Source organism: Grammomys surdaster, unplaced genomic scaffold (assembly GCF_004785775.1).
Source record: "Grammomys surdaster isolate TR1022 unplaced genomic scaffold, NIH_TR_1.0 239, whole genome shotgun sequence".
NCBI classification, from domain to species: domain Eukaryota; kingdom Metazoa; phylum Chordata; class Mammalia; order Rodentia; family Muridae; genus Grammomys; species Grammomys surdaster.
In genome coordinates, this window is record NW_021604684.1 from 9983235 (window position 1) to 9998439 (window position 15205).

Consider the following 15205-nt stretch of genomic DNA (forward strand, 5'->3'; position numbering starts at 1 on the left):
TTCCCTTGCAGTGCTTAGCCTCGCAGCCTAAGCAAGAATTCAGATCGTCTGTCAGAGGGGATTCTGGGTGGCCCCTCTCTGCTTGGTCTAGGGACAGTATAAATTTATCTTAATTCTTAATTAAAACATATCATTTCCTCCATTTGATTTCTTCCCTTCAAACCCTCCCACATTCCCCCTCACTTCTCAAATGTTTGCCTTCTTTTTTTTCTTTGCTATCGTTACATATATCTACAGATACATAAATATATAAACTCACTGTGCTAATATAAATAGAGTGTGCTGAGTCTGTTTAGTGTTACCTGTCTGTGTATGATTTCAGGACTGACCATTTAGTATTGGATAACACATTTGGAGGCTCATCCCTGGGGAAGACTAATTCACCCACACTCAGCATTCCTCAGTTGCCTGTGGTTCTTTGTCTCGGGGTGGGACTCAGTGAGAGTTCCCCCTCCAGTGTCTATTGGTGTCTGTCGTCCTGTTCAGGTCTCGTTTAGGCAGTCACACTATTGAGGTATCATGGATGAAGCTTCCCTAGCATTTCTCTAATGTAGTCTCACAGCCGACTTCACAGCCCTTTGGCCCTCTTTCTGCCCGCCCCCCTCCACGATATCCCCTGAGCCTTAGGTGCAGGTGTTGTGCTGTGGATGTATGTACTGGGACTCGACACCCTACAGTCACTTGTTCTCTGCCTTTTGACCTATTGTGGCTTTCTGTAATTGCATCCATCTGCTGTACAGAGAAGTGTCTTTGATAAGGGGTGAAAGCTACACTCATCTGTGGGCATAAGACGATATTTAGAATGCAGTTATCATGCTGGATTAGTAAACTACCGACAGTAAGTCCTTCTCTCAGGTTGATGACTTCACTAGCCCTAAGTAGTTGGCTAGGTTTACAATACTGGGCATAAATTCCTCCTGTCAGCAGGCCTTAAGTCCAATTAGACAGCTATAAGTTACTCACAAAGATATGAGTGCCACTATTGTACCCCTGGGTTTCTTGCTATGCTAATCATTGTGGTTCACAGGTATCCCAGCTGGGTGGGACTGTTGGTATTTTCCTTTCTTTGGAAGCTTGCATGGTTCCATGGAAGCTAGTCCTCAGGGAGGATGCTTTCAGGTCTGATCAAGCTAGGATCCTCTGGGTCCTGTGTCTGAAGTGCACATCAATAGAAACTTACCTCCGAGGGCAATAGCAGTAGCCTATATTGTTTTGGGTGACTCTTGGACTCACTGACTTAGTTAGGGTTTTACTCCTGTGAAGAGACATCATGACCAGGGCAACACTTATAAAGACAACATTTAATTTACGGCTGTCTTACAGGTTCAGAGGTTTCCCCCATGTCATCATGGGGAAAACATGGCGGCATGCAGGCATACATGGTCCTGGAGAAACTAGGGTCTTGATCCATAGGTAGCAGAACTCCTTCTGTACTCCTGTGTACCATACTAGGCATAGCTTTAGCATAGGAGACCACAGAGCCTGCCCTCACAGTGACATACATCCTCCAACAAGGCCACACTTCTCATAGTGCCACTCTCTGTGGGCCAAGCATTCAAACATATGAGTCTGTTGGGGCCATATCTGCTCAGTGACCACCACAGTGGCCAACAACTTGAAGCATATGTCCTGTTATTCCCCTCTCTAGGGCTCCTCCTCCTCCTCCTCCTAGACTCCTTTTTGACTTTGTAGGTTTTTGTGTTACTCCAAGTTATATACACTCACACATGAAGATCTGGGGCTAGACACCACAGATGAAAGGAAATATGTGGTGTTCAGGGTCTGGGTTACCTCCCTCAATGAAATATTTTCTCATTCCATCCATTTACCTGAAATTATCACAATTTCATTTTCTTTGTAGCTGAATAGTATTCCACTGTGTATATGTATCATAGTTTTATTGTCCATTAGTATGTTGAGAGAAATTGAGATTGTTTCCATTCCCTAGCTACTGTGACTAGAGCAGCAATGAACATAAATGGAAAATAAGTCCTCCCTGAGGATTAGCTTTTATAATACCAGAAGGTGCCATGCAAGGTGCCAAAGAGGGAAGCAGCCAGTAGTTTTGCCGAGGCTAGACCCAGCTCAGGTCCTCCAGATAAGCGGCTGTATAATAGGGTATTGAATCCTTCAAGTATATGCCAAGGAGTGGCATAGCCAGGCCATAGAGTAGATTTATTCTTAGCTTTTTTTGTTTTTGTTTTTGTTTTTTTTCGAGACAGGGTTTCTCTGTGTAGCCCTGGCTGTCCTGGAACTCACTCTGTAGACCAGGCTGGCATCGAACTCAGAAATCCACCTGCCTCTGCCTCCCAAGTGCTGGGATTAAAGGCGTGTGCTATTCTTAGCTTTTAAAGAATTCTCCACACTGATTCTCAGAGGGACTGGATCAGTTTGCAACCTCATCAGTGGATTCCTTTCCCCAAACCCTTTCCAGCATTTATTGTAAGTTGTTAGTGGTAACCATTCTGACTGGGGTAACATTAAATCTCAAAAGTTGTTTTGGTTTGCATTTCCCTCATTGCTGAGGGTGATGAACATGATTTAGGTAGTCCTTAAACATGTCTGTTTCTTTTTCTTTTGAGAACTCTGTTCAGATTCCCAAGCCCATTTTTTAAAAATGGGTTGTTTGGGCTTTTGTTTTGTTTTGTTTTTGACTCTGTTTTTTTATTTTGTTTTGTTATTTGTATATTCTGGGTCTTACCCTTTGTCGTGATTTGAATATGCTTGGCCCGTCATTAGGAGGTGTGATCTTGTTGGAGGAAGTGTGTCACTTTGAGGGTGGGCTTTGAGACCCTCCTGGCAGCCTGGAAGTCAGTCTGCTCCTGGATTCCTTTGGGTGAAGATGTAGAACTCTCAGTTCCTCCAGTGCCATGCCTGCCTGGTCACTGCCGTACGTCCTGCCATGATGATAATAGACTGAATTTTAGAACCTGTAAGCCAGTCCCATAAATGTTGTCCTTCATAAGAGTTGCCTTGGTCATGGTGTCTCTTCACAGCAATGGAAACTGTTAACTACGACAACCCTGTCAGATATATTGCTGGAGATTCTCTCTCATTCCATGGGCTTCCTGTCCATCCTATTGTTTCTTTAGCTGTGCAGAAAGGTTTCTAACATTATGAGGATCCACTTGTCAGTTACTGGTCTTAATCCTTAAGCGAATGCAGTCCTATTCAGAAAGACCTTTGCTACACTTATATCTGTAGGATACTGCCTGTGTTTTCTTCTACAAGTTTTTTCAGTATTATGGGCTTCATATTGACGTCTTCTATCCATTTGGACTTAGGTTTTGTGCAAGATGATTGATATTGGTCTGATTTCATTCTTCTGCATGCAGACATTCAGTTTTCTATTTCAAAAGGAGTGTCTTCTGTAGGGCACATGCTTAGAATGTATGAGGGCCTGGGTTCAAGCCCCAACACTCCACTTGCTCACCTCCCAAAGAAATAGATCGAGATGTCAGAAAAAGGCATGGAGTCTGAAGGCTGTAACCCAGCACCGGCTGCTCAGTGTTCATAACTGCTGATTGGAACATGGGTGCACGAGGGAAAGAAAATAGAGGCTCCAGGGTTTGCTCTTAGAGGGAGACTATACCAGTATTTCTGTTTAGTAGTAGAGAGAGCCTTAGAGGGATTCTGAGACATACCCAAATCTCTGTGTTTTCCAATAGTCTCAGGTGACCCCCAAAGGAGTCAAGACCCCCAGGTTGAAGACCCCCAGGTTGAGAAGCACTGGACTAGATGTCTACTGGGACTTGATGAAAGAACTAGACTGCTGAAATCATGGTGGTAAGTCACCACAGAGGCTGTTCTTGCCCTTAGTGTTCCTAGACAAGTGGGAAAGTAGACACTGATCAGTGTGGCAGTAGACAACAGACATAGGTCATATATCATATTTGGGATGAAAATACAGAACATACCCTCAGTTGCAAAATAAGATGTATACGTATATATAGGTTTGTTTGTTTCATGTAGCCCTGGCCTCAAACTTAATGTATAGGTTGTGGATAACCTTGAACTGTTGATCCCCCTACTTCTACTTCCCAAGTGTTGAGATTATAAATGTGTATTATACTAGTCATATACAATGTATCTATTCAGGGACTGCTGAAAGACCAAGATATAGGACTCTTTCCAGAACAATCCCTGTAAAGGGACACTGTAGTCAGGTCTGCCCAGTTAATAACCTGACAGTTGTGACACAGATAGCTCAAAATGGATTATACAGCTTACTGGAGTCATAGCTATCTCAAAGAATTTTCCATTGACATTAGTTATGAGAGGTTCTGGGGACCTGAAATCTTTTCCTTGAGAGTTTGCTAATCCAGACTTTATAGCACATATCTCAGAATGGATGAAGAAATTCAGAATTGTTCTATTAACATTGGGCATCGTTCTCCAAGAGTATTCTCTCTGAAAGTCTTGCCATGTTCAGAGACTTTGGGTGTCATTTGCAACAGGCTGAAGTGCACAAGGAACCGACTGGCAGTTGGTATACACGCTAGCATTCCTCATACAGCCGTGTGCAGTGGGTTTGCAGGACACAGGCTCGCTTCTGTGCCCGGATTCTACCAAGTATGCCTCACCAAAAAGAGCTGTAAAGAAGCACCGAGCATATGTTGTCAAATTCCAGTGTTTTGAATCATCATAAAAATTGACCTCATAATTTTTGAGGTTAATGAGAAAAATCTTACTTGTGTTGTCTGGGTAGGTGATTTGAGGTTTTAGACCTGACTTGAAATAGTGACAGCAAACAAGCTTATACAGGAATGTAAGTATATCAACATGGAGATCTAAAGGAGCTAGCATGAGTATCTGAGTCTTAGGTCTAATGAGAAGGTTTTATTTCAGTTTTCTGTGCCTTGGTTCTTTGTGTTGTATTGAGTCATCCAAGATCTGATTATCAGTGTGTGGACAGCTCTGTAATGCCTGAGCTGCGAGTCTGTATGCGCAGTGGATGAGCTCAGACTTAATGTCTTTTATACTTTGAGGGAAAGAAGTAAAAATGGTTATATATGAGAAGAAAACAAGTAACCACGTAGAAGGTAAGTTTTAAAAAGCTGTGTCATGAGCCTAGGCATGCACACTCCTGGGTCTCAGCCACTGTGAATTGCCTTAGCTCTTCTCCTTACTCCTCCCCAGGGGCTGTCTTTGCAAGTGTGTTAGGCTGATGGGTCAGCATTGTAGTTCCTCGATAAGCCACATACTCAAAGGACTGTAGCGCTGTAGTGTCCTTTTTTTTTTTTAACAAGAAATGACAGCAATAAGAATTTAATTCTCGCTGGGCGGTGGTGGCGCACACCTTTAATCCCAGCACTTGGGAGGCAGAGGCAGGCGGATTTCTGAGTTGGAGGCCAGCCTAGTCTACAGAGTGAGTTCCAGGACAGCCAGGGCTACACAGAGAAACCCTGTCTCGAAAAACAAAACAAAACAAAAAAAAAAGAATTTAATTATGGAGTCTAAAAGAGATGGCCTAGCAGACAAGAGCACTGGCTGCTTTTCCAGAGGACTAAATTCAATTCCCATCACTCACGTAATGGCTTACAAGCTTCTGCAATTACAATTCCAGAGGACCCAATGCTCTCTCCTGGACTCCACAGCCACTGGCTGCAAATAATGCACAGACATGCTTGCAGGCAGAGCACACACAGGAAGTAAAATAAAAATCTAGATGAGAATGGAGGTGCACTCCGCAAACCCCAGCACTCGGGGAGAGGCAGAGCAAGTGGGTCTCTATCAGTTGGAAGTTGTCTTAGTCAGGGTTTCTATTCCTGCACAAACATCATGACCAAGAAGCAAGTTGGGGAGGAAAGGGTTTATTCAACTTACACTTCCACATTGTTGTTCATCACCAAAGGAAGTCAGGACTGGAACTCACACAGGGCAGGAAGTAGGAGCTGATGCAGAGGCCACGGAAGGATGTTACTTACTGGCTTGCTTCCCCTGGCTTGCTGAGCTTCCTTTCTTATAGAACCCAAGACTACCAGCCTAGGGATGGCACCACCCACAATGGGCCCTCCCACCCTTGATCACTAATTGAGAAAATGCTTACAGCTGGATCTCATGGAGGCATTTTCTCAACTGAAGTTCCTTTCTCTGTGATAACTCCAGCTTGTGTCAAGTTGACACAAAACCAGCCAGTACAGAAGTCAACCTGGTCTGCATAATTAACAGACCACCCACAGCTACATAGTGATTAATGTGGGTTCTTAAATGTTTTATTTCCAAAATTGGTATATTTAAAGTCGAACACTATCCTAATAGATCTTAAAAAAAAAAGCCCCTGGGGTGAGGGGGTGAGCATGCAGGCTCTCTCACTCCCGCATATGTGGACACACACTGAGCTCAGGTAATAAATTCAGTGTCTCCATCCTTTAAAGGATTTTCTTTTTATTGTGCACTCCAGGCATAAAGTTACTGCTTTAAAGACATCATCTTCTGGCTTCCATCAATTCCAGGACACGTGCTGTAATTCCTGTCTTTGTTCCTCCGTAAGTGATGTGTGTCTGCCTTCAGAAGCACCCTCTGAGCAGCAGTGATTGGTAAGTGGTGGTGATGGTTTGGGAGTTGCTTTTCTGCCCATCCTTCTAGGTATTCTCAAGATTTTTGGACCTCTACTTCAGTGTTTCCTATGTTTAAATACTTGATATGTCACATACCAAACTCTTGGCTATTCTATTACAGTCAACATTTTTGTTGTTGTTGTTGAGTTATACACATAGTTTCTATTAAGTTGTCTTTTGAGTCCATTGAGTCTTTGTCAGTTAAATTTCTGGTGAGCCTGTCAAAGGAATTCTCCATTTCTATTGTTTTTCTCACCGTTAGCATTTCTGTTTCATTATTAGTTTGCTTTCTCAGACTTTTTTTTTTTAAGATTTATTTATTTTATGTTATGTGAGTACACTGTCCATGTCTTCAGACACAGACTTCTTTTTTAAGTTTGCTTTCATTTTCCTTAGAGCCATAGAGGTGAAATTTAGATCTGGTTATTATTAGTTACAGTGTTTCAGTATTTCTTTTTCTTACCTTAGATTTAGAAAAACCTCCTGACCAAAGGCTGCTCCAGACAGGGAGTAACTCAAGCATGCTCAGGAGAGCAGGAAGTGAGAAGACAGCCCACTAACCTGTTTGACTTTCTCAGGGTCAGTTGTCTTCTAGATCTGGCTTTTCTCCTAAAGACCATCAAAGTAATTATTACGTTTCTCTTGTTCAACCTAAGTAATGGGTGATTTTTTTTTTTTTTTGCATCCTGTGTTTTAAAATGGGATATGGACTCTTAGATTGTAACACCTTGGTAATGATAGGTCTATAAAAGGTTTTTTTTTTTTTTTCTGTCAATTCAAACTTCCTGAGTTCTCCATCTATTTTTGTCTCTGTTTGGCCATAGTCACAGTATGTTTGTTCTTTGGTTGAACATTTCTGTAAACCTGCTAAAGTTCTGTAAATCTCAGTGATACACTTGGTGGTGATCATGTTGGTGGACAGAAAGACATGCCCTTTCCTGCAGGGGTTGCAGAGGCTCCTACTTGCGTTCACAGGTACACAATGCCACAGGACACAGAGGGAGAGCGGAACCATTCGGGGTAAGGGGATTGATTGGTGTTGTGCAGTAATGGTAGCATTTCAGCTGGATTTTATGAAATGAAGTCTTGACAGAGAGATGGCCATGCTAGGCCAAGCTCAAATTGTGACATATTCACTGAACAATTTACTCTGTTCCTTTAGTAGCCTATTTTTTTGTTGGTGCTGGGTTTTTTTTTTTATCTTGTATAAGACCTTTTGTTGTCTTTTTGTTCCTTTTATTGTTTTGTTCTGTTCTGTTCTAGTTCCTAGTGGTAAGTAGGTCCTTTGGTACTAGATGAGTAATGTCAGGGCCAGAGATGTAGGGCCTCTCGCTTATCTTCCAAGTGGAGGTTCTGGGCAACATTATTCTCTACTTAGCCTGTGAAGACCATTGGTAGCATATGGAACCGAGAAAGGCTGCCTCACCTCATGCTTTTGCCCTGGAGACCAGGCTGGCCTGAAACTCACAAAGATCCACCTGTCTCTGACTGCCGAATGCTGGGATTAAAGGTGTGCACCACTATCACCTGGCCCTCATAATTTTTTTTTTTTTATTTTTAAGAAAAATCTTCAGGAGATCCAGGAAGATACACGGGAGAATCCTTAGTGATTACTGTCTTTCTTTCTTGAGGACTTTCTTAAGAAATTGTATAGTAATGAATTATTTTGACTTGCTGTTTATAGTCCACTTCTGGCCTTTCTCTCTAACTTCTCAGGCTAGGGCCAAACGAGCCTCACTAAAGGGGTAGATATGCAGGTTATCTATCCCCAGTTTGGGCACAGTAGCCCATCCTTTTAATTCCAATACAAAGGAGGTAGAGACAGGTAGATATCTGTGAGTTTGAAGCTAGCTTGATCTGCATTACATGTACAGGTCAGCCAATGCTGTATAGTGAGACCCTGTCTCATGAGAAAACGCCGACCCCCAAGCCATTCTTTAACCTCACAGGTGGTAAGTAAGACTGCTAATATATGTGCGCACTGAGAACTAGGTTGTAAATTAGCATTTTTTTTTCCCTCTGGGGCAGGAAGTAAAATCTCCAGAAATGTCTTCAGAAAATAAAGAGCAACGTGACCTTTCACCTAGGGACTTGCCTGAAGAAGCCTATGGTTTCCCATCTGAGCTCCCCCTAGAGGCTCAAAGAGGATCAAGCACTGACTTGAGGGAGTGTGAGACCAGTGATCCACGGAGGGCTTTCCGTAGGATCCACATGGAACTTCATGAGAAACCAGATACTAACATCAAGCAGTTTGTCATCAGAAAGCTCCAGAAGAGTTGCCAGTGTAGTGCAACCAAAGTCAGAAATGGGATTTTCGATTTCCTTCCTGTATTGCGGTGGCTCCCAAAATATGATCTGAAGAAAAACATTTTAGGAGATGTGATGTCTGGCCTGATTGTGGGTATACTGTTGGTGCCCCAGTCCATTGCTTACTCCCTGTTGGCTGGCCAGGAGCCTATCTATGGTCTATATTCATCATTTTTTGCCAGCATTATTTATTTCCTGTTTGGTACCTCCCGCCACATCTCTGTGGGCATTTTTGGAATACTGTGCCTTATGATTGGTGAGGTAGTTGACCGAGAACTCCATAAAGCCTGCCCTGACACTGCCGCTACGCCGTCTTCGCTAGCAGCACTTTCAAATGGATCTGTGGTCGTAAACCATACATTAGACGGACTCTGTGACAAAAGCTATTACGCAATTAAAGTTGGCAGCACTGTGACATTCATGGCTGGAATTTATCAGGTAAGTAATAGTGAAATGAACATTTAGGCTGGGCATAGTAGCCCAGCATTCAAGAGGTAGGGGCAGGAGAGGAGTTTGAGGACAGCCTGGTTTCAGAGCAAGATCTAGGACTACATAGTATAAACCTGAGACACCAGGGGAAGAAGAAAGAAAGAGGGAGACGTAACAATTGGTTATTTCTGGTGAAAGTAATCATTATACATAAAATCTCTGGTATGTAGGCTGCTGGGGTTGTAACAAGGCTACCACTGACTGAATGTCAAAGAGATAAATGGCAGAACCCAAAGCCTGACCACATACCCCACTGTAAAACTGGGCTCATCCTAGGCTACCTCTTAAGCAGCAACAGCCAGATTTTTATTATTAAAAAAAAAATAAGATCAGAAAAGGGTCCTCAGGCCCACTAGTACAATTCATAACTTTGTATGTTGGAAACACTGAGTTTGCTTAAGATTATTGTGGATGATTCTTCGCCAAATCACCATGAATAGTCAGACAAGAGGGCAGTAGGATGGGGCAGGGAGTGGGGAAGGGTGAAGAGAAAGACCAGAGTGGTTGACATTATTGCTAGCTCTTGTCTTGCTTAAGAGCAGCTACTTTACTGAGAGACTTCTGCTAAATTTAATAGTTCCCTTGGATTGATGAAGAAGGAGAGAAAAACTTGAGGACCATCATTTTACCATCCAGGAGAAATGATTACAAATTAAAACCTCCTTGAGTATCCTGTAGAACCCACTAGTCTGTTGCTATGATTATGTCCCTGCCTTTTAGCATCCAGAAATCAATACTAGCATTAAACATGCTCTCTATTACAGGCATTTGGAGCCAGGAGAGAAAGGGGAAGAATAGCCGGCTTTATTTGGTGCTTAGATAAGGAGGGAGAGACAGAAGGAAGGGGCAATGGGTTGTGTTCCTAGAGTCCAAGTTGACTTCTTAGTGTGTTTCACCAAGGAGAGGAAGAGGTAACAGGACTCTGAGGATGTGGGCAGAGAAGGATATAGCATTATTGCTAACTTGGATGCACAACAGAGTGGGATTCAGTTTTGATGTGAATCTAGTTTTTTTACCAGTTAAATTTTACTTTCAGTTGTAACATGGTCCATGCGTGTAATCTTAGCATTTAGGAGGTGGAGGCAGGAGGATCAAAAGTTTGGGGTCATCTTTGGCAAAGTTTAAGGCTACCCTGGGACCATGAGACCTTAACTCTAAAACTAAAAATTAAAAACATTCAGTTTAATGATAATAATTTTTAATTTGGAGAAAATATATTCTGAAGTAGAAGAATTTCTCCAATTTGAGTTTGTTTGCTTTTTGTTGGTTGGTTGATTTTTTTTTTTTTCAAGGTAGGGTTTCTCTGTGTAGCCCTGGCTGTCCTGAAACTCACTCTGTAGACCAGGCTGGCCTTGAACTCAGAAATCTGCCTGCCTCTGCCTCCCAAGTACTAGGATTAAAGGCGTGCGCCACCACTGCCTGGCTCCAATTTGAGTTTGTATACATTTATTTGGAACCTTGAAAACAATTCTTTTTGGAAGCAATCTGAATTGTGTTCTAGTTTTAAATTATTGAATAAGGTAGAAATCCCAAGTCCTTACTATAGTTGGGATAATGAGTTTGACTACGGAGAGCTTTCTTTCGTAGTGACATGGAAAATTGTAATGTATGATTGCATTTCTTTTAGTGCTGACACTCTGTGGTACTCTGATAGTTAGGAGCCGAGCAAGGAAGGCTGAGGTAGTAGGAAGCCAAGGAGCTCGTCCCCGTCTCTGCCTAACGCTTGCATATGCTCCCTTTCCAGGTAGCCATGGGCTTCTTTCAAGTAGGCTTTGTCTCTGTCTACCTCTCTGATGCCTTGCTGAGCGGGTTTGTCACTGGTGCCTCCTTCACCATCCTCACATCCCAGGTCAAGTACCTCCTTGGGCTGCGCCTTCCTCGGAGTCATGGTGTTGGCTCAGTCATCACTACTTGGATCCACATCTTCAGAAACATCCATAAGACCAACATCTGTGACCTCATCACCAGCCTTTTGTGTCTCCTGGTCCTTGTGCCAACCAAAGAACTCAATGAACACTTCAAGGACAAGCTCAAGGCACCAATTCCCACCGAGCTCATTGTCGTCGTGGCGGCCACATTGGCTTCTCATTTTGGAAAACTAAATGAGAGTTATAATTCCAGTATTTCTGGACAGATCCCCACTGGGTTTATGCCACCCAAAGCACCAGACTGGAGCCTCATTCCTAATGTGGCTGTAGATGCAATTGCTATTTCTATCATTGGTTTTGCTATCACTGTATCACTTTCTGAGATGTTTGCCAAGAAGCATGGTTACACGGTCAAAGCAAACCAAGAAATGTATGCCATTGGCTTTTGCAATATCATACCTTCCTTCTTCCACTGCATAACTACTAGTGCTGCACTTGCAAAGACATTGGTTAAAGAGTCAACAGGCTGCCAGACGCAGATGTCAGCTATAGTGACAGCCCTTGTTCTTTTGTTGGTCCTTCTGGTAATAGCTCCTTTATTCTATTCCCTTCAAAAGTGTGTCCTTGGTGTGATCACTATTGTAAATCTCCGGGGTGCACTTCTGAAATTTAGAGACCTGCCAAAGATGTGGCGGCTCAGCAGAATGGACACAGTTATCTGGTTTGTGACTATGCTGTCCTCTGCTCTGTTAAGCACCGAAATAGGCTTGCTTGTAGGGGTTTGTTTTTCAATGTTTTGTGTGATCCTCCGTACTCAGAAGCCAAAGATTTCACTGCTTGGTTTGGAAGAAGAATCTGAGATCTTTGAATCCATTTCCACTTACAAGAACCTTCGGAGTAAGTCAGGCATCAAGGTTTTCCGCTTCATAGCCCCTCTCTACTACATAAACAAAGAATGCTTTAAATCAGCTTTATACAAGAAAACTCTAAACCCAGTCTTGATAAAGGCAGCTTGGAAAAAGGCAGCAAAGAGGAAACTCAAAGAGGAAACAGTGACTTTTCGTGGGGACCCGGATGAAGTTTCACTGCAGCTTTCCCATGATCCCCTGGAGGTGCACACTATCGTGATTGACTGTAGTGCAATACAGTTTTTAGATACATCAGGGATCCACACACTGAAAGAAGTTCGCCGGGATTATGAAGCCATTGGTATCCAGGTTTTACTGGCTCAGTGCAATCCTTCTGTGAGGGATTCTTTAGCCAGAGGAGAATATTGCAAAAAGGAAGAAGAAAATCTCCTCTTCTACAGTTTGTCTGAAGCGGTAGCTTTTGCAGAAGACTTTAAGAAGCAGAAAGGTGTGTGTGTTGTCAATGGTCTGAGTCTTTCTGGTGACTGAGCAAGTTAATCTGAGTCTTTATGTTTGCTGGGAAAGTTAATAAAAGGAAGAATAGTGTCTTGCCAGTTTCAATGTGCAACATTTTCTACCTTGAAAGGAGAAAGCGGTGCACTCTTGAAATAGTTCTCCTTTGTAGCTAGCCTTTTGATAGTCTCATGTGCAATAGAGCTTTTGGTTGGGTAGAATCAAAAAGAAGTAAGTGTTGTGGCTTCCAGCTTTCATGCAGATAGCATTCTTGGGGTATGGTATAAACAGGATGGAACTGTAGAGCAGCCCCCCAACTTAATTGCCTTACTTTAGGGACTGTATATCTGAACTCTGTTCTCCAGGATGCAGAGGGACATAAAGTGGGATTTGCTTTACACATGCGGGAGCCTTTGCATGGCTCTGGAGAGGGCAAGGAAGGAGGCAGTGTTGCTGGCCCAGAGGCTGGCAAAGCACGAGGGCCTAAGGAGACAAGGTCTGACCCTGCTGGTGTGCCTCTGTCTGGGTTTGCTCCCAGACAGCAGTAAGATCTCTCGCTGATAGTTGGAAATCACCATCTTTCCTTTCCTTCACGCAGGAACCGTACCAGAGTCTCATAAGAGAATCTGACCCTCACAGCCAGCCTGACACTATTGTACAGACCCTGTGTTGTAAACATTTGATGTGTTAGTCATACCTTTGTATTTAGAATAAGTAGGTAAGGAAAGGGTTTAAAACCCGAACAGTAGTGGAAGCCATCATCTTTCTTCATCTCTGTCTCTGTCTTTGAGAACTTGTCTAATGTTAAGCTCTGTCTCACCTTTGACTTACTCTCATGTTTCCCCGGAATCCTTGCTAAATTGGCATTTCTGAACACCAGTGGTTGTCAGGGAAAGCAGAATATTGGCTCAGCAGCTTCTTACAACATAGTGAGTGGGCTTGTGGTGTACATTCAAGGAGAGATTGCAAAAAAGAATAAATGACAGTTCCTCTTAAGAAATGCCACCATCCCACCACTGAGACATCTTAGCAAGGATCCACTGGGGGTTGGCAGTCTTTCTTTATAGAAGTGGCTGTTTGTGGACGAGTACAGAGGTGAGACAGTGCTTCCAAAAGGACATCTGTCATTACTTTGCAGATGTGAAAACAGTGTTGATGCTTACTGCCACACACCCTGTTGATATATGATAAATATTGATGTCCGTGGCCACTTTTAATGCAGGACTTGGAACCTTCAAAGAGCTCTAGATTTACTGGTGTGCCATTCTCAGGAGCTGGCAGCAGGCTATGAGTTGAGTAGTTTCTTCAGAAAAGGACTTCTACAGGTAAGAAAAGTTCTCCAAAGTGAGGAATAGAGGACTCACATAAGATTAAGACATTTAGTCAAGTTATTAAAGTAACAGTTTCTGAAGTGTAAAATCATTTTTAGCCTGTTCTTACATGCAAAACAATTTAAAATATTTATGGAAAACACTCTGTAATGAACCTACTGAGGTGGAGTGCTTTCAAACATTTTACACAGGCGAACTCCAGGGTCTGCCCTGTTCCCTAGTGGCCGAGTGCTCCTGTTTGCTTATGTGGGAAATAGCTTTCCATGCTTCTAATAAAAGCTTCACAGTAGAAAACAGGGATTTCTGCTGGATTTCAAATCATTGCCATGGATTTTGACATCCCTCTGGACTCTGTCCTAGAGTTCTAGAAATGTCGACTGCTGCTTACTTGTTCTTTTGTCTCCCTAGCTTTATGAATAATTGAAAAATCACAGTATCCTGGTCATTTTTGAAAATTCCTTTTGCCCTTTCCTCAGGCCATGTTGGAATTAAGACTGTTAGAGATGTTTAATACTCAGGGACAGACTACTACGTGCATGTTCACTGGGGGCGAGGGAGGTGTTCAGGAATTAAGAGCACTTGCTACTCCTGCAGGGGACCCAAGTCCAGTTTCCAGCACCCACATTAGACAGCTCACAACCGCCTGCAACTTTAGCTCCAGGCAATCTAACCCTCTTCTGACCTCCATGGGACACACACACACAAACGAGCACACACACAAATGCGCACACACACACACATTTTTTTAAAGCACATGTTTAAGATAACTCTATAATCCATTCAACACCAGAACAGAAACAGATTTTAGTTCAGTGTTTGGAAGGTATCTGCGCTGTGACTAACCTGTAAGTTCATAGTGTGCGTCTAATTGGTTCTGGAGCTTTACATGTGCATTAGGAAATTCATGAGTATGTTCTGACCTGTGTTTGTCCCACAAAAGCAAATAGGATCCTGCTTTTTAATAGCCATTTTTTTTGTTTTGTTTTTGTATTTTTGGTTTGGTTTGGTTTTTTTGTTGTTTTTTGTTTTGTTTTTTTGGTTTTTTTTTTGGTTTTTCGAGACAGGGTTTCTCTGTGTAGCCCTGGCTGTCCTGGAACTCACTCTGTAGACCAGGCTGACCTCAAACTTAGAAATCCACCTGCCTCTGCCTCCCAAATGCTGGGATTAAAGGTGTGTGCCACCACCGCCCGTTAATAGCCATTTTTAAAACACGATTGCACTAGCGTCTGTTGCCGCCTTTCTTTTTGGGTTGATATCTTCCTAAATTAAACATTAAAATTGATTTTGAT

General features: G+C 42.8%; 1 protein-coding gene across 2 annotated transcripts in view; it reads left to right on the forward strand.

The window, feature by feature from the left end:
- The window catches only part of Slc26a2 (solute carrier family 26 member 2), a 17926-nt gene extending 3083 nt beyond the window's left edge, over window positions 1–14843 (forward strand). The window contains exons 2-5 of one of the 2 annotated variants that reach the window (XM_028774263.1): window positions 6404–6539; window positions 7029–7139; window positions 8589–9305; window positions 11101–13003. In XM_028774263.1, coding sequence (XP_028630096.1) covers window positions 8607–9305; window positions 11101–12621 — 2220 coding nt within the window. In that variant the 5' untranslated portion in view covers window positions 6404–6539; window positions 7029–7139; window positions 8589–8606 and the 3' untranslated portion in view covers window positions 12622–13003. Of the gene's footprint in view, window positions 1–6403; window positions 6540–7028; window positions 7140–8588; window positions 9306–11100 lie in introns of both variants that reach the window. The other variant, XM_028774264.1, reaches the window with a different exon arrangement.
- The last annotated feature ends 362 nt before the right edge of the window (window positions 14844–15205 follow it).